At 37.4% G+C, this 18,542-nt stretch overlaps 2 protein-coding genes across 24 annotated transcripts in view; one reads left to right on the top strand and one right to left on the bottom strand.

Moving 5' to 3' along the window:
* Positions 1 to 2,728, top strand: part of LOC127961456 (MAP kinase-activating death domain protein) — a 65,765-nt gene extending 63,037 nt beyond the window's left edge. For all 23 annotated transcript variants that reach the window (XM_052560570.1, XM_052560571.1, XM_052560574.1 and 20 more), the window contains one exon: positions 1,019 to 2,728. In XM_052560570.1, the coding sequence (XP_052416530.1) occupies positions 1,019 to 1,132 (114 nt within the window). In that variant the 3' untranslated portion in view covers positions 1,133 to 2,728. The remainder of the gene's footprint in view (positions 1 to 1,018) is intronic.
* On the bottom strand, positions 1,870 to 17,481 carry LOC127961459 (gamma-butyrobetaine dioxygenase-like). Its single transcript, XM_052560576.1, has 8 exons — positions 17,330 to 17,481; positions 14,657 to 15,040; positions 13,336 to 13,450; positions 8,602 to 8,800; positions 5,875 to 5,980; positions 5,465 to 5,661; positions 4,784 to 4,950; positions 1,870 to 4,453 (listed from the first exon to the last, which is right to left on the bottom strand). The coding sequence occupies exons 2-8, from the start codon at positions 15,011 to 15,013 to the stop codon at positions 4,293 to 4,295; spliced, it is 1,302 nt and encodes a 433-aa protein (XP_052416536.1). The 5' UTR covers positions 15,014 to 15,040; positions 17,330 to 17,481; the 3' UTR covers positions 1,870 to 4,292.
* Positions 17,482 to 18,542: the final 1,061 nt, after the last annotated feature.

Here is an 18,542-nt window from a genome sequence, read left to right as displayed (position 1 = left end):
TGAGCTAAATTGTTGTCTTTTAGAGCTGCTTTACAGCAGAATCTGAATTGTTGCCATAGTTGAGTTTGCATAATTGATTTTCCTGTTTATCACTATAAAGCTGCTTTGATTCAATCTCTATTGTATAGAGCATTGACTTGATTTTTACTATGCTAATCCAGCTTTATGTTTTTGATTAAAAAGTAGGGAAGCACCGATACCACTTTTTCCAGAATTGGCCGATACCGATACTTTTATTTTCTGGTACCTGCTGATACCAAGTACTGTTTTCATTGCATGTATAATTGTTTTGAAATACTGGGTATACAGAAACCTAGAATAATATGTATAAATCATTAGCACAAGCTATAGAGAAACTATAGCTTGCATAAAAACCAAAACATTGCACTTGTAAATTAAATAATTTTATATATACAGATTTATTCAAATAGATTATGAGAACTTAAATATAAGGAGCTCTTAAAGAATTTTAGAATTGTTACAAATAAAATGTTAAGGTTTCAACTGAACCTGTCTGAAGGAGAAAAAAAAAACTGCAGAGATTGATTTTATTACAGTTATTTTCAAGGTTTTCAATGTACTCTCGTAAAAATTATAAAGTTTTAATAAAGTTTATTACTTTTAACAAATAGGTTTTTGCTCAAAACTAACCAAAATTAAAAAATAATTTGTTTATCATTTCTGCACAGGAGAGGCTTGGTGTTGTTTCAAAACAAAGGGCAATATATACAAGCATCGGCTATTGACCTAAATGATTTGAAAAATATCGGCAAAAATCTAATATCGTGCATACCTAATTTTAAGGTGTGACACCAGTGAAAAGTAGTACAGAAAATACAGGTATAGAAGAAGAAGAAACATACATGGGATTTTAAGAATGAATCAGGATTGTTCAAATAAAGATTACAGAGATTTTAACCAGGAAATCAATCTTTTTACCCAGCCCTACAATATGGTATAGAACGATGTGCAGGTTTGTTTTTGCCATAACAGCTGTTATCTGTTCTGTCTTGGACAGGCACACCAGATCTGTTACTCGGTGCTCTGCCTCTTCTCCTACATGGCGGCGGTCAAGGGGAAAGAGTCAGAGGGCAAGCCCAAGATGCTGTCCCCTCGTCCACTACTGAGCTAGCACACTTCTCTCCTATGTTCACTTCAACCCCTCAGCTCCTGACCTCCCTGAAATACTACTCCTGTTCAATACAAGCTGACACTCCTGCCAAGCTCCTTTTAAAGACCCCTGCTCCTCTACCCATTCAAATGTAGATGCATTCACATATTCTACACATTCATCCTAAAAGAAACAACCTGTTCATATAATGTATCTGATATAATATGCCAGTCCTTGGACACTAAAATGCTGGCATTTCATTCTCATAATATGGACCAACCAGAAGAAGAACAGACTTTGACTACTATTGGTTGACGTCCTCACATTTGTAGACTTTTATTTATTTCAATAAGAGGCATTTGGTTGCATGCAGATCCCATGCGCAGCTCTTTGCGAGTTGGCACTGGCATGCAGACATCAGGCAAACGACTTTCCCCTCTTCAACCCCCTCTGATATCAGTCAACAGGCTGTGTATTTAATATCCATGTGCAAAGTTGTACTGTTAATTCCAGTCTGTTCTGTCTGTGGTGGGTGAAATGTTCAAGTCTTTGCAATCTAGCGCTGCCACGTATGAGGGGTTTGCCTTGACCGTCCGCGACGGAGCAGCTGTCCCATTCGTAAATGTTTCATTCGCCCTCCTCTTCCTGCTGTAAGTGGTCTAAGGTCTGTGCATCTCTTTAGCTCAAAAAGCTCAAACTACTGTACTAGTTCTGCTGTAAAGTTCCCTGTCTGTGAACTGCTGTGTTAAATTTGCATGTCACTTGAAAAAAAAAAAAAAGATTATTTAAAAAAAGAATTGTTCATTTCTGAAGCAATGCTGGAAACGCAACTAAAATGTTAAGGAAATACTGTAGTTTGTTTTCTAGATGTGCAATACTATCACTAGTGGGTACCAAGTCATGTCCTCCTGTGTTCATAATGAGGAGATCAGAGACCTGATCAGGCATCATGTTTTCTGTTCATTTGTTGTCCTTATTTTGACACCGCAATGAAAAAAAAGGCATTATTAATCTATAAGATAGCTGCATTTGGAGATTGTTTAAATAGTGATGGAAAAGTCTTGTCCAAAATGTCCTGTGTGTGTGTGTCTGTGGGATTGTGTGTGTTTGTGTTAGAAACACAGATGGCAAGAGATTGTGTCTGTTCATAGAGGTGCAGATTTTCTCGTTTCATCTCTTTTTGACTACTAGATTTGGCAGCACAGCTGTCACGTTTACATGTTTTAATGTTTTTTTATGTTTTGCTCACATTTTTAATCATTGACATGTATTAAGTGTTGTTTCGCATCTCCATTAAATTGAGTTGTTGAATGCAGACTGTAAATGGACTTGAGCCCACTCAATATTGGTTTCGAGATGTATATAGCACAAAACTGATTTCCCAGAGTCTCCCAAAAAACGGGTGTTTTGAGTTGGACAGTGGATCAGGTCTGTTGTTTGAAAGTGGGAGAGAGATACAGTTGCACATTATTTGGGCTTTCATTTTAGTCTGTATTGTTTAGAACAAGAGAGAAAGGAAAAACAATAGAGACATGGATGTAAATATTTCAGCATTTAAAAATATTTATAGAACCTGTACAGCTTTGGCAATATGAAAATAAAAGATGTCAAACCCGATTCTGGGACTGTGCATATTGTTACTGCATTCATTATTATTCAGTGGTCACATAATACATTTTTTATTTATAAAGGGATTATATTTGCCTCTTAGATTTTTTTTTCTGATCATATAACAACTTATTTAGCTTTTAAAAAGCAATTGAATAACTAGCTATAAAATCATCAAATATAAATGTAACATTAACATAATAATCACAGCTATACATTTTGGAGATCTATATTAGCAGCATATTCAAAAACTGTCCCAGCAGATGTATAACCACAGCATGTGAGTTTATGTATGTGCATGCATGAAAAAGAATGTGACATCTCTGTATATTATAAATATATTTTACTGGCATTTTGGAAAAAAAAGAATCTCTGTCAGCGTCCTCCTAAATCATTATCATTGTAACTCTACAACTCCAGCATATTCTTTTTTACAAACATTGCATTTTTTTGTAGAGGCCCATCCAAAAAAAAGCCCACTGGAGGTGCTCAAAATCCTGAGCTTTTTAAATATCGACATTGTGTATTTACAAAAGATGAGGCTATAGCAGGTTTGTAACTAATTGACTAATTAGAGTCATTAGCCACATGAGCTAGTTTTGCATTGTTGCTGCATTGGCCAGTTTTCTTTGTTTCTTTAATAATTTCATATTTAAGGCCTTTCAAGTATCAAAGATCTTAAGGTCTACTGGTCTACAATCAGTATACAAGTACTGATGAACTATCCAATCTCCATACAGTGTATCAAAACAGAGACGCTTTGCTGTATAATACCTCAAAAACATTTTCTCTTTAAGAGTCAATGTGTCATCATTGTCCAAACCTCGATTTACAATACAAGCAAATATAAACTGTATGGTTCATTAGAGAATAAAAGGGGAAACTACCAACTACCATTAATCGTGATTGGTCTTTCAAGAATATTTGTGTGGAGGAGAGAGGAAAGTACTGACCGTTAAAACAATAATCCCTGTAAGAATCAAAGGTTGGCTAAAAACTGTTAGAATGGTTGACACCATCTGTGAAATACATAAGAGCTAGAAGGGAAAATTATATACACATCACAAAGTAAATCTCAAACTGTGCCAGAGATGTCACTTTTGTTACAACATGGACTGATGAAAACAGTGCTTTAGAATAAACCCACTGTATTAGTTCAGACTAGTACCATATTTTGCGCAGCTGTCCATACATACGCTAAACATTTCATTTTAAACAAATTTTCACCATCACTTGTGATTGTCATTAACAAATGAAGACTAAAACCGAATTACCTCTGGTAAACTGTCCCTTATACCAAAGAACAGGTAATACACACAAAGACAAAGAAAATGAAGTGCAAGAAAGAGCCAAAGACTCCAAGAGGCCTTCAGTAAAAGGCTGCAATTATAGTATTATATTAACTACAGAAGGACAAATATCCACTTGCCAAAACTGAAAATGTCCCTAGGCCCTAAAGCTTTCGACAGTGAAGAGATGTTTTTAAAGTTATCAGGAAGCAACGGCAGCCTAAAACCAGAGAACGGATTAGACATCAGCTTTGCTTCCTATCATAACGGATGAAGAGAAGTGTCTAGCTATCTCCACGGACAGCTTTCCGGAGGATCCTGAGACGGGACATGACCTCATCCCAGTCCAGATATGCTCCTTCAAGATGTCTTGAGTTCTGGCCTCGTGACAGGTAGCTCTTTCGGCCATGCAACAGACGCCAGTTATCAAAAGTCACCAAGTCACCTGCGCGGAGATGAAATGAACAACCAGCATCAGTCCCATATTTATACAGGCAATGTCATATTTGGTTTAGTAAGAGGGCTAGCAGCTAAGGAAAAGCATTTGGGATGCAAAATCTTTTAAATATGGGATAATTCTAGTGATCATTATTGAAAACCCTGGCATTAGATTTAAAATAGCCTTAGCCTAATCCCAAATTCATAAACTTAAAACCCTTCATCTTTGCCTATTATGCAGTTATGACTGTCAACTTTATTACAAACGTGAGCTATAACAACCGTGATCTGATTAGGTAAAGATGTGAACTGTGTGGCTGTGTCTGGCCACACTGACCTGGTTCCATTCTGTACGTGAACACATTTTCAGGTCTGCTGAGCAGCTCCACGAAGGCCTTTAGAGACGAGTAGAAAGGCTGAACCTGATGCACAGGCATATCCAGCACTGAGTCTCGTGTGGCGTTGTTATAGTTGATCCTCGTCACCCGACCCTCAGAGTCCACACTGCACATTACATACAAGCTTGTATTGAAAGTTACCAGCATTTATGAAAACTACTACAGTGTATTGCTGTTGTTTAGAATTGCATGGGAAAGAGCAACCACAGTACAGTTTTCCCTGCTGAAGAAACAGCTAAAACCAGCCTAAGATGGTTGGCTGGATTCAGCTGGTCATAGTTGGTCAGCAGGCTGGTTTTAGAGGGATTCTGGCCACTTCTTCAGCTGGACAGGCTAGGAGACCAGATAAAACCACCTGCTTCCAGCTTGAACCGGCTAAGACCAGTCAACCAGCTTAGGCTGATTTGAGCAAATGTATAACCTTATAAACGCATTAATTTGTAGAAATTTAGCTCTTATGAATCCCAGTTCTATAACTGACCATGAGATGGCGCTGTTTCACATTATTTACGTATAGTCAGTGTTGATGACGATGAGATGTGACAAAGTGAATCCACTGCATTAGCTATGCGTGATTATGTGAGTATGTATGCTTCTGCTGGAGCCACAGTCTGTCTTACTCGATGATGTGGTTTTTGGACTGCACGCTGAAGGCACAGTAGTCAGCACCGCTGTCTGTGAAATCCACCCTGAGCGAGGAGAGGATGTTAAACGCCTCAGGGTCCTCCCTGCGGAGCTGCTCCGCCATGTGAAACCCATCAACCACTTCACTCTCTCCGCCCTGATCAGCCTGACGGACACAGTGCAGGAACTGAACCTACAACCAGACGAATTACAACAGCAGTCCCCTCGTCAAATTAATCATTTATTCTATTATCTATTAAGGGTGTAATAATTTCTTTACAAAAAAGGCACAATAAAGGGAAGTCCTATCTTGATCTAAAGAATGCATATACTCACCTTCATGAGTAACGCATTACAGTACGGTGTGTGTGTGTGTGTGTGTGTGTGTGTGTGTGTGTGTACTCACTCCAGGTGGATGGTGCAGAGCAGGGTAATCTGTGTGCAGGCTCAATTCTCCAGAAGTGTAGGCAACATTGTTAGCCATGGGCTTGTCCTGCACTTGCCATGTGTGTCTGTGAATCACAGAGGGGCGATGCATCAGAACAGGTGACTATGGCCTTGTAAAGTTTTATTACATTTCTCCATGTATTTATTGTCGGAAACCACAGCAGTAAAATGCTTGTTTGATTTGGTACGGCCTAGCGAGTAAATTTAAAGACTAAGGAATCACTTAAGTGAACAAAGCAGAAATGAAAATGAATAATGATTTTTAATGATTTAAAAAAATGTTTAATGATTAATAATGATTTTTTAGTAGTGAAATCTTGAAACTACTCACTGCAAAGCAAAGAAGGACTACTTGTAATTACTATTATATAATAATATCCTTTTTTTTTCAGAACTAAATCTGTGTAAATGAACTTTTTTATTTATTTATTTTTTTAGTTTTTTTTTTTTAGTTTTAAGCCTAAAATTAACTGAATCTGAATACAAGTCTTACGCAATTTTGTTTCTTTTCTTTGATATTTTACTGGAAGACACCAATAAAATAAGAAATAGATTTTTGCAAGACTTTAACAAACAATAAATACACTTATCCAGAACCAGCCTTTTTGATACAGTTGAGTTCTTCAGACACTATTGGAAATTTGTTCCTAAAAAAACTTTTTTACTCTGTACCCACCAAAAAAGGAGGTTTGGTAGACTAATTTTAGGTTTAAATCAAATTATCAAATTGAAAACAAAGGAAGTAAGAGTGTGAAAGAGGAGTATCTGTGGCTCTTCAAAAGGAAATGAGGCAGATAAGTGCTATCAAAAAGATCATGTTAGACACCAGAATCCTCCATGTCAGACACACCATGGCCTCCCTTTTTCAGTCTGAAGATCCCTAGCCAGTGAAGTCTTGATTTGGCAGACGCAGTGCTTTTTGTACACTGCTTTTTGGCCAGTTTGAGTGAGCTCCTGGGGCTAGTGCGGTGTTAAATCATTCAGCCTGTCACTCAACAGGTGTCAGCTGGGAGGGAGTTCACATGCATGGATTTGTGATTACAGCCAGAAGCTCACGGTGTGTCCGTCTCTGTTCTGTCTCTTTTCTCCAGCTCCTCTATCTGTCTTTCCTAGGCTGGGCTTTCCATTCACTCATCCTTACTTATTAAAAATGTTCTCTACATGATCTTGTGAGAGGCCTTGGTGTTTGGCAAGAAAATAAATCAGAATCTCAATGGTTTTTGATTATTAAAATGGGCTCAGTACGTCTAGAGCAATGGAACAAGTTTAACTGAGTGTAAAGCAAAGCTCTTTCACATCATTTCCCATTCATTCAGATGCCGTCAGAGGCGGTTCTTTTTTTCTTTGAAAACAGAACATTGTTCTGAATGTTGGCCAACAGTTAAAGCATGAAATGCTTTCTTCAGAGGATGCTGTGACATCCATGATAATCATATTTAAATGGAACAGTCCTATGGTCCAGTTCTGTGGTTGCATTACCAATTTTGCACATTAATCTCAAGTCAATAGCCAAGATGCATGTGGCAAAAACAGAAATATGACTTGAGGACTAGAGATAAAGGTAAAAGCAACCATTATTCTTCTCAGGGATGGGTAAAATAACTTAAATACTTGACAACATACCAATGCCAAGTATAATGACAGGTTAAGGTCATTTATTGACTAATTTTAGTCTTTCTTAAAATGCTGTCTAACAAGTTTTGGCATTTGAGAAACAAGCTGTATAGTTTAGGATCATTTACTTTTCAAAAAAAAAAATACTTTTGTTCAGCAAGATAGCAATAAGTGGAACAAATGTGAGAGTAAAGACAATATTAGAAAACATACTTAAAAAAAAAACTATTTGAACTTCAAAGTATTACTGTTTTTGCTGTATTTCTGAGTGAGCTGTGAGCATAAGAGATTTTCAAAAATATTACATAAAATTCTCTCTGACACCAAACTAGCAAAAAAAATAAAAATCTCATGAAAAAAAAAAAACGTGGTTATAAGATGCACCTGGTCCTTTAAAATGGCCTTTGCTTCCGTTGGGTCTCCTGAATACTACATATCTCCTACCATGTTTTCATCATTGTGGGTTGAGGGGCTTTTTTATTTCCTTCAGTTATAAACCTGTCCAGATGTAACGCATTAGGGTGGAAGATCAGACCACATTACTCATCACACCATATTTCGTTTTCCATGAATGATGGGTTTGTGCCCTTTTGCGGCAAGTTATTTGTCTTTCTTTGTAGATCTTGGAGTGAGAATGGCAGTTCTGGCATAAATGGTAGTTTTGCACAATTTAATAAACACAGAGTCACAGATGTTCAAAATCAGTTGAACAATTTCTGAAATTGTAGATTTGAGAAACGTACAGTACTACCACTGAGTTTGTAATTGAAGTTCGACCGGGTTTGAAATGTACGTAATTATTTTTCATATACTTTCCAGTGACAGACTGAACATTTTTGCATATTTTGCACTACGCAAATAGGCAGTCAACCATCTAGAACTTCTTGATCACTGGGTAAGTCGTAATACTAGTTGTCAGAATGACAATGACTCCTATTACTGCACTGTTTCCAAGTCCAATGACAGTATTTGCTGCCTCTGTTTGTGTCTTTGCTCACTAAATGGTTATGATTATCTAAAAATAGGCATTTCATTGTTTTAATTAGAGTGCAGCCAAAGCCATAGTCCATACCCGTAAAAGGTGAGGCGTAGATAGCCAATCCTCTGACTCAGTCTGGCCACCTGGCCCTGCTCTGCCGGCGCCCCCCTCAGGTAGACAATGCCAATGCGTCTCAGAGCCTCTAGCCAGGTCAGGGCAGCCTTGTCATCGTGTAGCACTTCCTCAAAGTCAGCTGTAGGGATCTGCAGACTTGAATCCCAATATTCACGCTCTGAAACACAGATATGCATTTAACATTACAATCCACAACTCAAAACATCACAGAGAAATAACACAACTTAGCGTCTTGTGTCATGAAGTGTCATGAAGAAACAGAAACCTAATTTTCATAATTTTATATTTTTTATGATTTGATTAAAAAAACAATTTTTGCAACTCACAAACCTCTTGATGTTCCACCACAACATTTTTTTTTAAATAAAAATTAAATAAATAAAATAGCTCAGGAGACTCTGCAATAAAAGTTCCAGTGTTAAAATAGAAAGCAAAGTCAACAGTGGCTCAACTGTCTATATAATTATGTGGGAATGATGTCAGCATTACTCAAAAAGTAGCTAAAATCCTTTCCAAGCTAAACATGTTTCTCTTTCTATCTTTCGTGTATCTGAAACTCGTTTTCTAAGCATCCTGATTTACAATGCAAATAAACACATGATAGAAACTTTGCACCTATAACCATCCCAGGAGTCTTAACATAATGAAGGATTGTGTGTGTGTGTGTGTGTGTGTGTGTCAGGGTTAAGGCCAGAACACATTGGTCAGAACACTGTGTGAGGGCCTGCCTGTTTGAAGCAGTACAGCTGGAAAACCCTGGTTCTTGTGTCTACTTTCACAGAAAGGGCCTCCAGAGAAGTATGCATGTGAGAGCAAGCGTTCTGCACTGATGTCTGTAATTCACTGCTTGGACATCTGTGCTGAAGAAGTATTTTTCAGTCCCGCACCTCTTTCTCAGCTTCTCTCGATTTAGAAAACTGTTCCACTGGAGAATTTGTTGAGTTGAGAATCCAGAGACAAATATAGTTCAGGAACTCCTGACCAATTATTTCCCGATTTAAGAAGCCATGTACACCACCATTAATTAGTCTGGGGTCAGAGAAAAAAAAATGAAGTGAATACTTTTATTCTCTGAGGATATATTAATTTAATTAAAAGTGACAGTAAATACATGTACAGTATAGTGCTAAAAGATGAAGATTAATTAATTAAAACTGTTATCCCGAAAACCAAAATCACAACTGTTTTTACCATAAAGGCGATTTGAGCTCTTAATCAGCATTTTAGAATGATTTCTGAAGAATCATTTGACACTGAAGTCTGGAGTAATTGCCATCACAGGAATAAATGACATTTTAAAATGTTGAATATATTTATATTTAAACAGAATAAGTTATTTTTAATTATTGTATAATAATGCTGATTTGATCAAATAAATGCAGTCTTGGTGAGTATCAGGGAGTTTGGAAAACATAAAGAAAAAACAAAAAATGGAATGGTAGCATATTTCCACCTGACACAGATACTCCCCTCAAAATACTTTGTCATGATGATGTGCATGAATAAGCTTACGATTTCTCAGATGTATTTATCTCAGAGGAATAGTCGCACCTCAACAGGATGAATAAAGTTTGTATATTCCAAACCTCGACTAGGTAGAAGCCATAATGCCAACTCAGCCAACTTTACTTGGAAGGGAAAGGTGCATCTAAAATTTAACCACAGCTGACAGACATGCAGGATATCCATGGAGATGAGCACAAATATAAGAGCTGTTTCAATGTGGCTCGTAACAAACATACTCATAAAAATACAAATAAAGTAAAACAGTGGAGGTAAATAGAGGGCTTAAAATTTAAACTGAAAAATGGGATGCTTAAGAAACCTAGAAAACGGGTATTAATGCATTTCTGTTTGGCATCACTAGAGGCACTAAAATGAAACATTGCTTGTTTACTACTGAATGCATTTGCTGGAGTCACCTAAAAATGCTGCTATTTCAGGCTTCAGAAGCTGAAGGCAACACAGCAGACTACTAGAATGGTATTTTGTTAATACCAACCATAGTTATTATAAAATGTGTAATGACAAGTTGACAAAATGCATTGAAAACAGACATAACCCTAAAAGAGAGGAAACCATGTTGCTAAATTGGTCATGATATACACTGACATGCAGTACGAATATGCAATCATTTAACCATGCAATCAACTTAATGCAAACAAAACCAAAAATGAATCACACAAGGCAGAGAAAACACCCACTATCTCATAACAATATTGAGGTTCTGGTACGAATTTGATCAAAAAAAGAGAGCGAGTGAGCTGGGCACTGAGCCCAGGGTGAAGTGGTTCAGTCAGTCCAGGTCAGTAATGTTCAGCTCTTATAAGCGTGTAATGTGTAATATTCTCTGTCTCAGTGACATACTAGGGTTTCCTGGCAGTGCTAATGTTGACTTCAGAGACAGTGATTAATCTCATGCTATCATTCTGTCCAGCTGCGGCTTCTGAGATGCTTTAATAAAGACTGACATTACGTTTCAATGACCCTTTCAGTCTCTAAAACAGATGGAAACACATACATTTATTCACAAAAAGGCATGCCGGAAAAGAAAGGTGTCAGCTTATGTGTGCTATAACAGTTTCCTTCAGCATTGCCTCTGTGATTTTTCCAGCTATGGTAATGTGAAGCCGTGGCTGCTGTAACTGGCAGGCAGCTACGTCCAGTCAAACTCTGTCAACAGAGTCCCTACTGAGAGCTCAGCACAGAGCAGAGTTCATTAAGAGCAGGGCAGACAGAAGCTCACAATCAGAGAACAAACCACTTACAGAGATCATTTCCAAATGGGATATGGAAAATAGATTTATCTGATTTGAGTAACTCAAATTGCATGTGCGCAGCATCCAATATTCAGTTCACGTACCATGTGCTTCTCAAGAAAATGAAGTAAGACACCTCTTTCGAGTCAAGCCATTAGTTTTCCATGAGCCATTTGGAAAAATAAGGTTTTAAAAGTACTTTTTCAACTGTTATTTAAGTAATCTTAATCTTTGGCCTGTGCCAGTGTGGTCTTTTTCTGTGTGGGAAGGGTGAACTGTTTTTCATCTAATGCAGCAATGGGACTGTTTTGCTGTTTTTGAACTTAAGACGGAAACAATGCGGTCTTGGTGCTCTGAAGGATCATGATGTCATTGCATGCATGATGTCAGCTGAACCAGGACATGCTGTGTCCGCAGTAAAGCACACTTGTGCCCTCCTGTAAATGAGACACTACAGCCACACTTGAAAAACTCCTTTAAGTGAATCAGTTCACTGGGTCATAAAAATCCTAGTGTGCAATATACTAGTGTGACCTAATTCAGCCTAATTGCCTGTTATTTCCAACTTCATGAAATATACTGTATATGCAACCTTGTTAAACATAAGAGACACAGCAGTCATTACAGTAGCTGTATTGTCTGTTTTAATGTTACTGTATATTTTAAAATGCTTTTTATTCTTGTGATTAAAAAAAGCTGAATTCAGCAGCCAAAATTGTCCTTCTCATTTGTTGAAATTGAGTAACACCATGAAGACACATCATTTGTCTACAAATGGTGCTAACCTATCAGGAAATGGCTAATGGGAAATCACTGCCCAAGACAGACGAGTTATAGCAAGGTGAGAGCTTTACAGGTCTATTTCAGGCAGTTTGGAGACAGTTTATATGGGAGGTCTTAAAACAAGGGGCAGAACTCGTCATGTTGTGTGCCAGTTAAGGAGCTTTGTTAAACACATGCAAGCCTTGTGTGTTTTACATCTCAGCTAGAAGCAGACACTTGTGATGTGTAGTCTACGCTTTAAACCGTGGAAATTTATTGGTTGTCTTTCACTGATTTATGGGGCACAAGAGGAGGCCTTTTGTGCCTTTAAACAAAACAACAGCATCATTTCCTGAACTTCAAAGAGAAAATCACAAAGTTAAAAACAACAGTAAGATGTTTAAGACTAAAGAACATTTGTGGCTAACCGAATCACTTACAAAACCCCAGTGACGTGCATTAATTTTCAAAATGTAATCTTAAAATCTCAGGACACACAAATATGTGCAGGGTGCTTGTCCTGGCAGACACATTGTTCAGTCTGCTCCAACCGCAGCATCCCTCAAGACTGGTGTAAGCACAACAGCTCACTCTTCTCAAATGGCCTTAAATCTCTATTCCATGAGGCAGGAAGTGGAGAGAGTCTTTCCATTCAGAGGCGATTCTGAGGAGAAGTGCCTGCACTACAAAACTCACTGCTGTCCAGACCACACATTAATTCAACTATAGCACAAATATTAGCTTACATGAGTGCATTTTAACTATATATGGAGCTATTCAAAAAAATGAATAAAACAAAAACCAAAACCCATCCAGTCTTCATTTAATATAAAAAAAATTAGGCAGATTTATTATTTTAACACAAAGTGTGCCATTATAAGGACTGTTATATAAGGATATGAACAAGTATGAGGCAGATTCACCACATATTCTCAAGCGGCACATCGAGTGAATAATGACAACAGCAGGCTGAGAGTGTTTTGGCTGCATGACCCAACTGCAGCTTTATGCAGTACAGAAAATAAAATCCCCAGGTTGCTATATAAAATACATTATTTCATAATATCCATATAAATCATAGAAAGATTAAAGATCTATATAGCTAAAAAAAGGGGACATAGCTAATACAGATATTGTGGCAATGAAGACTAACAGATCCCAATTAACCTACCATTAAGGAAGAGCTCCTCCTGCAGAGCCTGTCTTGCCTCAGAGGAAAAACAGCGTTTCTTCAGCCAGTCAGGATCAAACTCACTACTGTGCTGATCAGGCCAGGTAATGGACACCTACGATGAGGTTCAGAAAAACAGCTTTATGGATTATTAGACAATGACTTGGTGTAAAAAGACCAGGGGTGTGTTTCCCAAACCATCGCTAGTTAACTTTGGTCATTAGTTCACTTAAACTCTATTGGTAATGATGGAACTTGCGTCCATAGTTGTTTTTGGGAAACGCACCCCTGAATAGCTGCTCACTAGCATAGTACTAGTGAGATACTAATAGTGCTGGAGCCTACATGAGACTTCCTAACTGTCTTACCCAGAAATACTTCAAAAGTACATCAGATATACAGTGTTAAGGTGCAGTCAAATTATCCACCGTCCATTATCATTATTTTAGCAATGAGTGAAGCACAGCTCACACAGAAATAAGTTTCCAGCAGCTTTCTGTTGGTCAACACAATTAAATCTGCATGGAGAAAACTTTCCTTGTGTTACATGTTCAGCAGCTTTAGTTTCAGAATGTCTTAATACAGAGCCAGGTTTAAAGGAATAGTTCATCTAAAAATTTTAATTTCTCATTCACTCATTTAGTTTCTAAACTTCTATGACTAAAGGCCCATTCACATAAAAAACTATAACTATAATGTTAACTATATATTGATTTAAAAGTAGTTCTAAATTTAAAAAAATGTAAATAGCCCACACAGAATAGTCCACACAACAGCTACAGTATAGTGAAAAGGGCAAAGAGGAACAATATTGTGGGAATAAATTTCAAAACTATTTATTTCCAACTGATGAACAACACTGAAAATAAACTGTGACATTTAAAGTGGCAGATGACAAAACAGGAGCATGTTCTTACAATAAACACAACGTTTGTGTGGTGATGTATGGACGATTGTAAGATTATTGGTATAATTATCTTTATAGTTATCATTCTTGGTGTGAACAGGCCTGTTCTTTGTCATTCAGTGAAAATCAATGGGGCCATCAAGCTCTAAAAATGACAATAAAGCACCACAGTGGATAGGAATAAAGTGTATAAACCTGGAATACAGCACAATGCAATATTTATGGGACGCAACAGCTCTATTCTCCTTCCACTTGCATTGTATCAAAAAGAGCAGCATGGACATTCTGGAAAACATCTTTTGTGTTTTGCTAAAGAAAGACATATCCATTTGGAATGACATGATAATGCGTAAATGGGGACAAATTTCTATTTAGCATGAACTGTCCCTTTAAGCTTTGCTTACCAAGACCAACCTTATTGTCCATGAGCTGTACTTGGTCCATTCCGGTGTGCACGTCCAGATTTGAGAACTGCAGACTGCGTGCTTGTGCGGACTGCAGCGTGCAGTGAGGACACTGGCAGTTATCCCTTAACCAGGTGAATGGATACAAACTACAACTCCCATCATCCCAATCAATCTGCAGCAGTCTCTCCTGGCCCAGTGCCCGGGCCTGCCTTACTCCTGGACTCCCCCCAGTGAAGGGCAGAGGAGCTGCTGCCAGAGTCTGATTCCCAATATGAGGTGTCTTGACCAGTTGAGGCCGACTGCTTGTCCCCTTCAGTGCCTGGAAAGCACCTCTGGACATCCAGCGAGTGAGATAGGACAACATCCTGATTTGTTAGTAGCTGCTGTTAGTCTGAGGATAAAGAAAGCGAGAGGTTATTGCGTTCATATAACAGCCACACCCTTTCAGACAATAATTAGATGAGTCATCACAGTGAAATGTGCTGCTGTAAACACTGAAGATGACTGATGTGAGCAGCACACAGGTGTGTCAAGTAACATTCAGACTTTACTGACACTTGATTAATTTAATGAATCCTTGCTGAATAAATGTTTTTTTTTTTCTTTTCTTTTATAAAATGTTTAAACGGTAGTGCATGAGAACCATAAATTAAAATCTGTTAGTGTGTGTTCTCTTCATATTAGGCTGACTGTTCCCAACAAAATCACAAGCCAGTCTAGATTTTTTTATTATTATTATTATTATTATCACTGTTTAATTTAATTTGCTCTTATAGAGAAGGCAGGTCACTGATTTGTTGCATGTCACAGTTTGTCTGACAGCCCAGCATTTGAGATAGCTCTTGATAAATGATTAATGCAATGACGTCATCCAGAACTCAATTATCTGAATGACTGTAAGGGTGCATAACAACACTAATACAAACAGTATTACATCAAAGTAACCAAGATAAAAGCAAGGCTAATCTGGGGCAAAGGTGACCTTATGTCTTTAGCACTGCCATACTAATCAAACTATGCCTTACTGAACTCTGCACTTCAATTCTACTTTACACTAGTAGGAAGAATTTTGACTAATGTGTACAGTTTTACAGAAACTTTTAAAGGGTTAGTTCATCCAAAAATTAAAATTAGGCTGCGCTTTACTCACTCCCGAGGCATCCTAGGTGTATATGACTTTCTTCTTTCAGACGAATCCAGTCAGAGTTATATAAACATTTTTATTTGATCATTTTTATTTTCAAGCTGTCATTGCAGTCAGTGGGTGTTGCATTGCTTCAGTCCAAAAGAAGTTAAATAAAAAGCACCCTTCCATAAAGAAAAGTGTCTCGTGAAAACCAACGTTTGTTAACAGGATCAAAAGAAGCAGCTTCCTTACTTTAGCAAAGGAAGACCAGTCTCCTCTTGGCTTATATCGAAATCCTCCGACATTCTTCTTTACAAATCCTCATTTTGTACTTCTAATTAATGACCATTGTTTTGTTTTGATCTCTCCAATGTGCTTCCGTGTTTTTAACTTCTAAGTGGCGAATGCGCAAAGCCGAACTCATACGTCATTCCCCCGGAACAGCTTCATTTACAACAATGAGCGCAAGCTAGATTAAAGTGATTACTACGTTTTGAATATGGATATTTTTCTTTCAAAAATGCAAATCAATGTTCACTACAATTCCAAACAGACTACTCTGCAAAACTTGATAGAATTGATATATTAATCACTATCCACTGCTCAAAGTCTCATAATCATCTTAACAATATTGATAATGTCATAAGTTGTCTTTAGTACATTTGGAATGTCAACTATCAGTATTACTGATCCATTAATTCCAGTTATTTTATTTTTTATTTTATTTTATTCTGTTAAAAGGCATAGTTTTTTTCTGAGATTTATATACTATTTAACACTATTGTGCTGTCAGCTTCATACAAACATTTTTTTACTTTTTGGCGCTTTACTAATGCCAATAATTAATTTTTGCAAACAACATGGTATCTTTATAACGCTTTCTTTTTTCTCACACTTTACAAATAGGTTTTAATACCTGAAAATAACTTGTTTATCTGGCAGCAAAGCGACAATCACATTTTTGGGTCCATGATATGAAATAGATATAATTATATAATCACTGAACCCTAAGCAGACCTTTGAGCATTGGTTATGTAATGTGGAAGCACTTTAGCTCATGTGTCTCAGGGAACATGGAAGTAGGTGAAAGGTCACCAATTAATTTACTCTGCAAACAAACACATTCCCGCCTCCAGCGTTACGACAGCACGTACAAACACACACACACACTCACAAACACACACTCACTGCAGTTGCCATGAAATAGAAAGAATTCAACTTCAACATGTATTGTCTTTATTTTGAATTGATAACTAAATATGTATCTGCCTTGTTGTTTCCGGGTATTTTTAGCACTCGCCTTGTTTGTCGCGCGCTTTAGTAAATGACATGTGGATCAGCTGACTGACTAAAGAGCTTTCCATTCATGAAATATTACATGAGGAAATAACGAGACGCTTACAACAAACTCAACAACACCAAGCGATCTTTCATCCATCAGGCTGATGTACGCCAACGTCCTGTTTACTAAACGCAGCCCAGCCACTGAATTTCATTTGCGTTATTTACATGTGATGAGAAAAGAGGAAAACAGAAACGGCATGTGACACTTACCGTGAAGCCGTGGGTAAGGTATGCTCGGTTATTACAGCCTTATATAGCGCTGAGAAGCGTGAGAACTCACAGTGCTGGAAGTGGGTGATAGGTCAGCTGCACTGTAGCGCTGCTGCTGCACACACACACACACACACACACACTTGACTCACTGAGATGTGTGCTGTGTGCGCGCCACTGTATGTGACACATCTGCCAAAATTACGTGCAGCTTTGCCCGATAACTTCTGTTCCAGGCTTGTATTTGTGACTACATTTTATTGCAGTTGTCATGTGGAGATGCTACACTGTTTCCATATCCTACTATACTGCATTTTATTGAAATATATATTCATTCATTCTAAATTAATTCAAATAATTATATATAGTGCAGTGTGAAGTAGGCCTGTGTACATGACAGACAGAGAGATGCTAACACTTTAGAATAGGAAACATAAATTAAGGGATCTAAAATATGATCATGCAGAATAAGGCATTAATATGTGCTTTATATACTAATAAATAGTCACTATGCCAGTAATGTGCATGCTAATAAGCAACTAGTTAATAGTTATTCTCTCTCTTACACACACACACACACACTAAAACTGAGAGATGCAGTACCGCAGCATTTACTCTGTCTTGTAATGCATAATTTCAGTGTTTTAACATGAAACAAAGTGACACCTGCATATGCTTAGAGCAACTACCACACTGCTCATACCTTAATAGTTCTGCATCAACCTGTGTGGCTTTAATTCATAATATGTTCAATCTCAATATAATTATTTTAATACTGGACTGAATAGTTTTGCCATCAGTGTTGTAACTTTGGAAAGCTTTAAAGCTTTAAAATAAACTAAAAAAAAAACAAATGTATCATGTGATCCAAACAACATGCGCACTAAGTTAAGATACATATTTGTGAAACAAACAAAACTGCATGATTCACTGACAATCTTCCCTCTTCATTGAGCTGTTATAATCAAGTTGATCTCAGGATCCAGATCAGTCCAGTTTGTGAATGAATCATTTAGTGAATCAGAACAACCAACTCAAAGGAATGATTTGTTAATAATTTGTTCATATATTTTATGAGAGAAGTCATACAACTTTTTTGAACAACATGAGCCTGAGTTAAGGATGAATGAGTTTTCATTTTTTTGGGGTCAACTATTACATTAAATCTTTTCTGGAATGTTTTAGAACAATGCAGTTCACTCACTCACACAGA

Source organism: Carassius gibelio, chromosome B7 (genome assembly GCF_023724105.1).
Source record: "Carassius gibelio isolate Cgi1373 ecotype wild population from Czech Republic chromosome B7, carGib1.2-hapl.c, whole genome shotgun sequence".
Lineage (NCBI taxonomy): Eukaryota > Metazoa > Chordata > Actinopteri > Cypriniformes > Cyprinidae > Carassius > Carassius gibelio.
The sequence above is the reverse complement of the archived record's forward strand: the minus strand, read 5'-3'. Positions and strand labels throughout refer to the sequence as shown.